The sequence below is a fragment of the Neophocaena asiaeorientalis genome, unplaced genomic scaffold, assembly GCF_003031525.2.
Source record: "Neophocaena asiaeorientalis asiaeorientalis breed wild unplaced genomic scaffold, Neophocaena_asiaeorientalis_V1.1 scaffold64, whole genome shotgun sequence".
In the NCBI taxonomy this organism is placed as follows: domain Eukaryota; kingdom Metazoa; phylum Chordata; class Mammalia; order Artiodactyla; family Phocoenidae; genus Neophocaena; species Neophocaena asiaeorientalis.
In genome coordinates this window covers 2,471,244-2,483,823 of record NW_020185334.1, presented here as the reverse complement: position 1 = coordinate 2,483,823, position 12,580 = coordinate 2,471,244, and the positions used below count along the sequence as shown (strand labels likewise).

The 12,580-nt window shown below is 40.3% G+C and overlaps 1 protein-coding gene across 2 annotated transcripts in view; it reads right to left on the bottom strand.

Annotated features, from left to right (window-relative positions):
* The window catches only part of TASP1 (taspase 1), a 235,488-nt gene that overhangs the window by 86,094 nt on the left and 136,814 nt on the right, over positions 1-12,580 (bottom strand). For both annotated transcript variants that reach the window (XM_024735456.1, XM_024735457.1), the window contains one exon: positions 4,429-4,539. In XM_024735456.1, coding sequence (XP_024591224.1) covers positions 4,429-4,539 — 111 coding nt within the window. The remainder of the gene's footprint in view (positions 1-4,428; positions 4,540-12,580) is intronic.

The following is a 12,580-nucleotide window of genomic DNA, read 5'->3' as shown; positions in this document are numbered from 1 at the left end:
AATGAACACCCACTGACTAACCAGGTGACTTTGGACAAGTCACTGAACTATTGCAAAATAAGTTTCTTCAACGATTTAGTGAGCAGGGTTGATGAGTTCTGAAATTTCTGATTCCTTTCCAAGAGTCTGGAATTTTTAAGATGAGTGTTCAATATGCATTAGGTCATGGGATCCAGTGGAAAAATGAAGTACTACAGCCCAACTCTCTGAGGAGTTTCAAGAGTTATACAAAGAGGACAACGAAGCATCAGAAGAGAAAGGAGTGGAGCTCAGGAACTCCTCAGCATGGACCCAAATCTGGAGATGTACAACTAGCTAGTGAATCAATCTGTGGTTTCAGACACAGTAAAGAGTTCAGGTCACTCTCAACACGGAGAAAATTACCATGTGCCGTCATCACACACCTATTGCAGGGCTCCCAGGAAGTGAACTTCTCCTGAGTGTCTAGTTTTCACCTGAAAACTGGTATAGCTGGGCAACTAATAGCAAATTACATAAATTACACAGGCTGTTCAGGCCAAGAATTTGGTTTCCCTTAAAAACAGCATTCCACGATGGTAATTGTTAAAACAAAAGAACAAGGAGACTCAAGTCTGATTCTGATATATTTGAAGATGTAGTAACATGAACATCATCAACCTTTTTCTGAAAGATCACCGAAGGCAGACCTCAAAGTCCATTCCTAATGCATTCCTCAGCTCACAATTTGCCATCAAGTGATTCTTACCAGCATGCATGTAGTTCATACCGTTATTTATGTTTTCATGACCTCAGGTCAAATAACTGGAAGAAAGCACCTGTATAAAATCTCTTCATATTGAAATTTTTTCTAGTTATTCACTCTGTTCTTCCTTCAGATAAATCCAGCTGTTTCTTGCCTATAATCTGTTTTTCTTTCTCTCTCTACCCTAAAAATCTTTCCTAAGAGGGCATGATACGTATTAAAGGCCTAAGCAACAATGCTTATAAATCTGAGGAAGTAATTCAGTTTTTTTTAAATAAATTTATGTATCTATTTATATTTTTTTATTTTTGGCTGCATTGGGTCTTTGCTGCTGCAGGCGGGTTTTCTCTAGTTGCGGCGAGCGGGGCCTACTCTTTGTTGTGGTGTGCAGGCTTCTCGTTGCAGTGGCTTCTCTTGTTAAGGAGCACAAGCTCTAGGGGGACGGGCTTCAGCAGTTGTGGCTTGCGGGCTCTAGAGCGCAGGCTCAGTAGTTGTGGCGCATGGGCTTAGTTGCTCCACGGCATGTGGGATCTTCCCAGACCAGGGCTCAAACCTGTGTCCCCTGCATTGGCAGGCAGATTCTTAACCACTGCGCCACCAGGGAAGTCCAGTAATTCCGTTTTATTCCCATCCCTGGAATGCCCCATCTATCCCATCAGTTGCATGCTTATATTATAAAACTTATATTTTATCCTTGAGTGGATTTTCATAAATTCTAAGTAGAGACAGCTTTGAGATGAAAAGTGTTTTAAACAGGTAAAGCCTAAATTTTGGCAAATGGTTTGGGGCAACCCTTGCTTAGCCAGGTCCCCACCAGTATCCTAAGGGTAGGGCTGGGGTAGGGGTGTGACTGGACACCTTGACATTTTTGGGAAAACTAGAAGAAAAGCATTGATTCCTGGTATGGGTTTCTGTTCCTCTTCCCAAGCTGGTGAGGGTGGAAGAAAAAGAGGAGCCAGTGACAAAGCCCTAGATTCAGAGGATCCAAGAACAGATGAGGCTTAAAGGAACAGGAAGCCAGGTAGGGACGTTGCCCATTGCCATGCCACCTTCAGGCCGGTAAGGCTCTCTAGGAACAGAGTGGAAAAGTAGCCTGATATGCTTGGGCCAAGAGGGCTTGACAATCCCCTTATTATTCTATGTTTTCAGACCACCTGACCCCATTACCACTAGCATCTGCTGTCAGTGGATGCTATGTGTACTGCAGAAGCCAGAGGTTACAACAAGACCACAGACACCATAGTGAATTCATCAGGGAGAGAGGCCAGTGACCCATGGGGAGGTGGAGCGCAAGCCCATCCCAGCACAAGCCAACAGAGGGAAGAGGGCGGCCATGAGCCAGATGGTCCCTCCACAGTGACACAGAAAGTCCCTGGAATCCAGATGCCACCCAACGAAGACAAAATGGCAGCAAAACAAATATAAAGTGCCATGTAAAAAGAGACCAGGCTTACGTGGAGAGGACTAACAGGATGAGGGCAAAGAGTCAGGCATTAAACCGAGTTAGGGAACATTAAAAGAGTTACAACAGGCACCCTGCCTGCACTGTCCACCATGGGCTGGGGAGAAGAGTCAATGTAGGTGTGGGACATCTGGTAAAGTCTGCCCCAGACACAGGCCCAGGACGCAGCCCTGCCGTGACCTGGCAGGCTGGGCCCTGTCGACATGGAAACCAGAGGTCCCCAGTGGTTACACACAGGTGCTCATCGGGACTCCCTGGGCCAGGCCCTGCACAGCCTGCACACAGCCCTTGTGGCCCAGGTGGTCACACACTGACCATTCGTCCCCTCTGCAGGGGCCCTGTGGCCTGTGTGTCCTGCAGTCCTGTGTCCTCTGCACGCCCCCTTGATGCTGGGCTCCCACGGCATACCCAGCCACCAGGTGCTGATTATCTGTTCCCCATCTACACTGCACTCCGGAGGGTGGCCTATTGTTTGCCCAGCAACTCCAGACCAGTCCCAGCCAGGCCAAACTAGTGAACTTCTCTGCTACCTGCTGAACCACACCTTCTCCAACAAGGTCTGAGCCCCTCCCAAGCATGTCCTTCCCTGGACACTCTCAGATCTAGGGCACCACAGAGAGCTTCCTTACAGCCTCCAGTTACTCTTTCATCATAGTTAACAATTCCTTATATTAAACTCCTCCTGATTAACCTAATGTATGGTTTCTACCTCCTGACTGGACCCAGAGGGCTACATACTCCTAGCAGCAAAATCTATCAATATTTCCACTTTCTCCATGGACCCCCTCCCTCAAAATCACCATTTCGTCTCCATGGCCTGGACCATTCCAGCCCCTAATGTCGGTCTCCTATAGAGATGGTCTTGGACAACCTGAGATCTACTTTATAAACCCTCCCCTAAAACATCATTTTATTGATCAACTTAAGAATACATAAGGGTTCTCTCCTTTCTATCAGATCGAACATGAACTCCTACACAGAGATTTTAAGGTCCTCGGGACCTGGCATCACCTGGCCTATCCAGCCCCGCTGCACATCACGAACACTGCCCTCTAGGTAAGAGTCATGCAGGTGTCGAGCCCTCACCACGCCTAACCCCACTGTCATGTCTGTGCTCACACTCCTTTCTTCCCCACCTTTCCCGGCCTCCTGGGGCCAGTTCTAGGAGTTCATCATCCATGAATCCTTTTCAGGTGATTTCTTCCTATGCTTTCATCTGTGTTGTCCTCACCACATAATTAGCACCTTATATTATCCTGTCTTGATTCTCTACGTGGAGACACCCCCCAGATTAACCCTGTGATACTCTTCCCTTCATTTATGTGTTCATGGCTTATTACCCTAACTTGTTTTTTGGGGGTTTTGTTTTTTTTGTTTTTTATGGGATAGGGTTGCTGGGAGGAGTTAGAGGAGGCGTCCTTTTTTTTTTTTATTCAATTTTATTTATTTATTCATTCATTCATTCATTTATTTATTTTATTTTTTGGCCATGCTGTGTGGCATGTGGGATCTTAGTTCCCCAACCAGGGATCGAACTCACGCTCCCTGCCTTGGGAGCACGGAGTCTTAACCACTGGACCGCCAGGTAAGTCCCCCTTATTTTTAACTACATTTTATATTTTTTATACAACTTCACAAGCCTTTACCATAGTGGTAAGCTCAATGTTAAATGATGGGAAAAACCCGAGTCAAATAGTTTTAATCCACAGTAACAGTTATCTACAGGGCCATTGCGAGGCTACACAAAATCTTCCTGCATATTAGAAAAGGCCATCCCTTCCTCCAACCAGATGCAGCCTCACATCAGGTTATATGGGTTTGGCAAATGAAGCCAGGCCAGATTTCAACTCAACCCTAGACAACTGTGTGTGGCAGCACTGGATTCATGAATACAACACTAACTTTTTTTTAAAAAGAGTCAAATTCTATTGCAGAAAAACTTTTAAATGAGGTTGCCCCTTGAAGTTTGTTTTAGTAGAATTTTATTCCACTGTGTATGACTCTAATCCTGGACAGTGTCTCACAACTTGGGCATTACATTGGTGATATGGTAAATTTCATGCAGTAGTAGCTATTTTGATGGAATTTCTTTTCACAGCCAATGTTAACTTAGGGTCTAAGTCCATGCTAAACCCTGGACCTAGGTCTAGCAGTACAAATGTGGCACCTGACTCATGAAGCTTACAGCTCAGAGGAACAACCTCTATTTACAAGGAAGTAATTTTCTTAATGTTATACTTACTGATAAACTTGTTTTGCATAGTTTCCAGCAGAGCTTGGTGGGCATCTTCAGCTTGTAAAGCGTGTGAACATTCTCTAGCCAGTATGGTGCGCACAAGATGCTCTCCACATCCTAGAAAGCCAAGGAAACCAAGAACGGTTGAGGAAAGGCAGTACTAAACATCCTTCTTATCTTACTAGCATTAAACCACCCCTATGCACCACTGAAGAAGTAGTTATGTTGGAGAATAATTCAGTGAGGGATGAAATGATTTCTACGAGCAATCTGGTAATTTTAGTAAAGAGATTTGACAGAAACTAAAGAAACACATGTCTAATCTTAAAAGGAAACAGAAAAATAAAAGGAAACCCCTTTTTCATAGGAATTATTCACATAATACGTGAATTTAGACTCTCTACCTAGGAACCACCTAGGGTTCTGTTTCATTTCCATTGCTGTATAACCACAAAAAACTGTTTTATAATTTCTATACAGTAGGCCCTTGTTGGTTATTTATTTTATATATGGTAGTGAATATATTTTAATCAAAAGTTCTTAAATTCATGAAATTTAAACCAACACAAACTGATATAACACACATTTTCTGTTTGGCTAGTATGTACTGTGACAGACATTAGGCACTAACAACAAATCTCCCTTAAAAATGTTATCTGTAATTGTTAAATCATGTTGGTGCCATTCATTTCAGAAATTTTCTCTGCATATGTACACCTCTCCTCCTTCCCCCCTTCCTCTGCCCCCCATATACACATGCATGTATGTATACACACATATATGTATATTATGTATACACGTACATTATACACTCATTGCCAAAAATACAAACTGTGCGAAACTTGTGAAAGTTTTTTTTTTTTTTAAATCACCTATGTTTTGTCAGAAATAACTTGCCTGTATTTTTTGGTAAAGTAAATGTAAATCTCCTTCAAGATCTTTGTGAGTGTCTACACTTAGATCTTCATCTAGGTATGCAATTTAATATATTACTTTGTGGGCAGGATTATGGTGATCCCTATTTTGTTAAATGTTTGCAATATTATTTTTATAATCAGGGGAAAAATTAAAATAAAGCTAATAGAAAAGAAACCATTTTCGACACTTACTATGTAGAGACACTGTGTAAGCTCAGGAAACTCCATAAATTTTAATTCCCTTTGTGTACGTATTTGATGTTGAACAGTGAAATGTTATACTTTAGAACAATAATAATTGTTAGGAAACTGGCATATTATAAGCTAAATTGGTGTTCAGAAGGTTATGTACACATGCCTCAAGGCAAACAGCTAAACCACATGAAGTTAACATTACAGCAAAAATACACAGTATGTGTCAGACTTTCTCCTCTGTAGTTATACAGGAATATATAGGGTTTTCCAATGCTTGGTTTTTTTCCAAGAAATTTAAAATTATGACTTCTATTCTGACATATATCACCTTTAACATAAGAGCCTTGACACCAAAAGCTTGTTCTGTAAGTTCCAGTCAAAGAAAAGTTTGATTTTATGGTTTTATTCACAAATTTCCAAGGTTTCTTAGAATATGCTGCCATATAGCTGAAGTGTGATTCAGAGGCAAACAGTTCCATTCTTTATTCATAGATATTAGAAATAAGTCTTTCAATACATCTTCCTTCTGTCCTTAATCATGCAAGCAAGAGTGTATTTATATTGTCAGATCTTAGCAGAAGACATGGATTATACAAAGAATGAAGACCTAACTACAAACCTAGAGGGAAAGTGATAAATACCAAATTCTAAAAGAACTTAGAAAAGTACACAATTATTTGTCATCAATAAGAATGACTAACTAGACTGAAATACATAGTGAATTCATAGCTTATGTTTTAAAAACACCTTTGGAAGATGCTATGGAACCAATTCACTATTCTGAAAATGGATAAATGAAAGAAAACAATCAAGCATTTCTCTGTCCTTCCTATAGGAACTGTGTAGCAGGATAACCAGAAGGTTTATGAAGGAAAATTTTCTCCATAGTAGTATCCCAGTTAATAAATGAATAAGAAATTAACAAAATTAGAATATAACCGTTTGTAACCTATAATTTAATAATTGCTATAGGCAACAATCGTCAATGGCTGCTAATATCACAAAAAGATACAGATATTACATATCCCTTGATAAAATTACACCTTTGTAGTCTTGCCCCACACCAAAAAAATTACACCTCAATCTGATCAAGCCTCTAAATTCAACTATTAATTTCTAGAAATAAAGAACATCTGCAAAAAACCTACAGTTAACTTCATACTTAATGGTGAAAGACTGAATCATTTCTCCCTAAGATCAGGAACAAGGCAAAGATGTCTGCTTTTATCGCTTTTATTCAACAATACACTGGAGGTTCGAGCCATTGCACTAAGTCAAGAAAATGAAGTAGAAGGCTTAAAGATCAGAAAGAAAAAGGCAAAACTGCTCCTATTTGCAGATGATATAATTGTTTATGTAGAAATCCCAAAGGAATCTACAAAACCACCACTAGAGGTATCTCTCCAGATTCTTCCTGTTTGGTTAGGAGTCTAGGGCAAAGGTTGGAAGCAGATTCCTGCCTGGTACTTATCAGTCCCCAAAATATGAACTTTATTTTCATTTCTTTCCCCATCTGTTCACACAACAGATTGTTAATGAGCACCTACATGGTGCTAGGACCAGAGGACACAGTAGTTGGCAGAGGTGCTGCTATATTTTGTCAGATCTCCCCGGAGGTGTTAGACCCCTGGTTGGCTACTGAACACTCAGTTAACTGCCATTCTGGCCAGTCCAGATGCCAGTGCCTTGACTGTGTGCTCTACAGACCAACCTTGAGGATTTAGCTGAGAACTCTGGACTCATCAGAAACCCTGGACATTCCCACAGCCTGCTGAGAGCCAACCTCCATGGCCATGTCTCTCCCTCAAATCCCAAACCTTAGCCCAGTCCCAGCTCACTCTTTCCTAGCGTGTTTCCTATTACTGAGACTCCAGTATGCCTCATACCCAGACATCAGAATTATAATACATTTCCTTGGCATCTCCAAGTCCACATCAGAATCACATGCCTTGATCTGGTAGGTAACAAGCAGTGGTGGTTTGGTGGTGGATGTGACCTTACCCCAACATACTTGAACCAAGAGGATGCAGTCCATTTTCATGGGACTCTAAAGGAGGCTTGTGACCAACACGGTGCAGATCTCTACCCAAAATTTTAAAAATGATGTGACGATGACTTTTTTATAGCCCATCATGGGGAGTGGAGGGGTATTGGGGGTATCTTTTTTGATGACCTTGACTCTCCCTCCAAGGAGGAGGTGTTTCACTTTGTGCAGAGCTGTGCCCAGGCTGTCATTCCTTCTTACATTCCCCCTGTGAAAAAGCACTGTGATGACTCTTCACCCACCAGGAGAAGTTGTGGCAGCAGCTCCAGAGAGGATGGTATGTAGAATTTAACCTGCTGTACAATCAGGGTACAAAGTTCAGCCTCTTCACTCCAGGATCCAGGATTGAAAGCATCTTGATGTCTTTACCTCTAACTGCCTGATGGCAGTACACGCATTCGTCCTCAGAGAACTCCACAGAAGCTAAAATTCTGCAAGTTCTGTGCCACACAAGGGTACACTGATGCAGGCAGAGCAGCCTTCTTGGGTTCTGGGGGATACACAATGCATACCCCTGCTCCACTGGCCAGCACCACTGCCACTGTGTGGCACATTGTCACCTGTGTCTTACAGCTCCAGTCTTCTCCACCGTGGAGTCTGCCTCCTTGGCAGGTGGTGAAATGTGTTTTAAGCACCACAAGCTTCTGTTGGACGCTATCTGTGGTAGGTGGTGGGATGGCAGCTTGTCAGAGTCAACTGGTCGATGTAAACTCATGTATACTTTTAGAATCATTTTATATGACTAGTTTACAAACAATGACGTTGAGTTTCCAAGAATTGGTTGAGGGGATCTAAATATTATATTATAATTTGTACCCGGAAACTTCTCGTGCTATTTTTGTTTCATATGTTTTTTAAAGGACTAGGTTCTGCCACAAAAATCTGTCATGGGATACATTTTATTTTCATTAATTCAATGAGGTTGAGACTAACTAGTAATTTTAGAAAGCAACTGAAAATGAAGGTAAAAATTTTACTTTGTCATTACTGAAGTTTATTTGTTCATAATCTTTATATATCTTTCTCTAGAGATCATAATAATCATAATTTTACATAATGTAGAATATTCATTTTTATAATGATATTTAGGAACACTTGAAATTTTCTTCATCTCTGCATGCATTACAATCCAGTGATTACCTACAGTTAACTCTAAAGTGACATCACTATTATTTTTTGTTTGTTTGTTTGTTTTTTGCGGTACGCGGGCCTCTCACTGTTGTGGCCTCTCCCGTTTGTGGAGCACAGGCTCCAGACGCGCAGGCTCAGCGGCCGTGGCTCACGGGCCCAGCCGCTCCGCGGCATGTGGGATCTTCCCGGACCGGGGCACGAACCCGTGTCCCCTGCATCGGCAGGCGGACTCTCAACCACTGCGCCACCAGGGAAGCCCTACATCACTATTATTTAAATAAGGGCTATATAAGTTGTAATTTTGATTTTCGTAGAAATATAGTTTGTTGATGTTGAGATTCTCTGCACTTTTGAATGTGAAAGCTTAGACACTTGGATTCTGATATTTAAAAATTTCTATTCCAGACATTTCTATATGGAAGTTTAGACTAAGAACAACCCTGGGGATGTGATTTTAGGAAATGTTTCTCACTTGGGAAATGAGGAAAATTTTCGTTCCTTAATTAAAGCAGACATAACTGGTGTAAGAAGTATGTAGGCAGTTTATAAATACATTTCCTTGAAGATGGACTAATTGAAATCATCCTCTTTTAAAATTAGAGATTTTGCAACTCTTACCTTTGCTCTAAAGAGAAAATCACAACAGAGTTCTCAATAAGACTTCTTTGTTCATATATAATATGAATGCATTTTATTCATAATATATTGAAGTTTGTAAAGAACAGTATCTTCCTACATGTTAGTAAGCATTATCTTGGAATATGTTGAATGTATGATAGTGTGTGACTATTCAGAGGTGGAAAATGCATGAGTTCAACTATCTCACAACAGGTGTGCTGATAAATTTTATTATGAAATATGACTAAGAAATGTTTGTATTTTTCATTTTTTCCAGGGTAATTGACATAAGAAAGATAAATATTTCTTACTACTAAAACCACAGTTCCTCATTCCTAGGTACCTTATCCAAGAAAAATATAAGTTTTGCACTTGAATTTTCATAGCAGCTTTATTCTCAATAGCCAAAATTTACAGCAGCTTAGAATGATAAAGAAAAGGAAAATGAGGAGTTAAGAAACCTAAAGTATAAAATGAGAAGATCTAACATATTAATAGACATTTTGAAAGAGAAGAAAGAGAAAGAATGAGGGAGGGGGCACTAGTCTTTGAAGAAATAATAAATAAGTTTTCAGAATTTAAGCTATAAGGAAATCCTAAAATTAAAGACGCATACAGAGTTCCAAAAAAAGTAAATAAAAACAAATCTATCCTTAGGTATACCATAGTGGAAAATGCCGGAAGAAAGACAAAGAGAAAATATTAAAAACTAATCACAATGGACTTAACTGATACTGATAGGACATTCCATCCAAAAACAACAGAATACACTTTCTTCTCAAGTGCACATGGAACATTCTCCAGGATAGATCATATCTTGGGTCACAAATCAAGCCTTGGTAAATTTAAGAAAATTAAATCGTATCAAGTATCTTTTCCGAGCACAATGCTATGAGACTAGATATCAATTACAGGAAAAAAATCTGTAAAAAAATACTAACACATGGAGGCCAAACAATACACCACTAAATAACCAAGCGATCACTGAAGAAATCAAAGACGAAATCAAAAAATACCTAGAAACAAATGACAATGAACACACGACAATCCAAAACCTATGGGATGCAGCAAAAGCAGTTCTAAGAGGGAAGTTTATAGCAATACAATCCTACCTTAAGAAACAAGAAATAAACAACCTAAACTTACACCTAAAGCAATTAGAGAAAGAAGAACAAACAAACCCCAAAGTTAGCAGAAGGAAAGAAATCATAATATCAGATCAGAAGTAAATGATAAAGAAATGAAGGAAACAATAGCAAAGATCAATAAAACTAAAAGCTGGTTCTTTGAGAAGATAAACAAAATTGATAAACCATTAACCAGACTCATCAAGAAAAAAAGGGAGAAGACTCAAATCAACAGAATTAGAAATGAAAAAGGAGAAGTAACAACTGACACTGCAGAAATACAAAGGATCATGAGAGATTACTATAAGCAACTATATTGTATATATTCCATATATACAATGGAATATTACTCAGCCATAAAAAGAAATGAAATTGAGTTATTTGTAGTGAGGCGGATGGACCTAGAGTCTGTCAGACAGAGTGAAGTAAGAAAGAGAAAAACAAATATCGTATGTTAACACATATATATTGAATCTAAAAAAAAAAAAAAAAAATGGTTCTGACAAACCTACTGGGAGGGAGATGCAAGAGGGAGGAGATATAGGGATATATGTATATGTATAGCTGATTCACTTTGTTATAATGCAGACACTAACACACCATTGTAAAGCAATTATACTCCAATAAAGATGTTAAAAAAAAGAGAGCTTTTTTTACTCTCTCAGTAAGGAGAGTCTCAGCAAGCACCTGGGCAGATGGGCAGCCTTGAAGAGCTGCTGTGCCCTCTCATGCATGGGAGCAACCAAATGATTTCTGTGTCCCCGAGAGAAGCGGGAAAGTCACAGAGGGGCCCTCCAGACCTGAAGGAGTGATACAGCTGGGACCTAGGGACACCTCTGCAGCACCCTGCCTGGCTGATGTTCAAAGTCCAGTCCAAGTGACTGCCATCGCTGTGGGTGTCAGTGTGAGCGGATGGCACTAGGGACTCTGCACCCCACCCCCACTCCTTAAGTCCCCAAGAAAAGGAGGAAACAGGAATCCCCAAAGCCACTAATGGCATCTTCTTTATGCCAGGCACTTGTTAGGCACTTGTATTAAAGCAATAAATAAAACATAAAAATATAAAAAATAAAAGAAAACTAATCACAAAGAAAAAGGTGATCTCCAAAAAAAATTTTTTTAATTTAAAAATTTAACTGGTAAGTTACATATTCCCAAGCAACAGAAGAGGTCAGAAGGCTAATATCTTAAAGATGCTAAGGCAATAAACAAACAGAAAAACACCTGTCAACCTAGAATCGGTTAAACTACCATTCTGGAGTGAGGGTGAATAGAAACAGTTTCAGACTTACAAACTCATTTCTTTGAGACTTAAGCTCCCAGCTTACTTCTACTCTGCGCAACACTATACCTTGTCATAATTCTTACTGATTTTAACATATACTAGATATTAAAATATTAGGTATTACCCAATACCTTAGCTTCTGGATTTTCTGAAATCCTCTCTTCAAATTATCCACACTGCCTTGTAAGTTCACTCCCACGATTCTGCCATAATCAATAACATTAACTTCTCCATAGTCCCAGCTGCAGTCATCCCACCCCTCCTAACTTTCCAGCTCATCTCTTGACTACTCTAATTCCAACATTCCCTCTACCTCACCAAAAGTGCCATCCCATTAATTCTGCTGCTTTGTAACTATCCCTCACTGCCCTTAGATCCTCACTTCCTTCCTTATCCAACTAAAATTCCATGCTTCATCAACTTATACCCTTTCTCTTACTCCTGAAAGCCTCCATGTTTTGCTCACTTCATCAAACTTATCTGGCAAAAGCCCACGCTGGAGTATCAGTCAGAATAACTATACGAGCCTGCAACAATAAACACCCCCCAAATCTCAGTGGCTTAACACAACAAAAATATAATTTCTCATTAATGTTATAAGTTGTACCTGGGTCACCAGGGAATGTGCTTCCAACAATCACTCAGGAACAAACCCAGGCTAATGGAGGCTCCATCATCTATAACTGCACCTCCTGGATCATATCCCCTCCAGGAGAATGAGAGGGCTACCCAGGGCCACTTTACAGCTTTAGCCTGGAAGTCACACATATCATTTCCACGCTAGTCCACTGGCCAGAAATAGCCACATGGCCACATGGTCTCAGGCAACTGCAACAGGGCA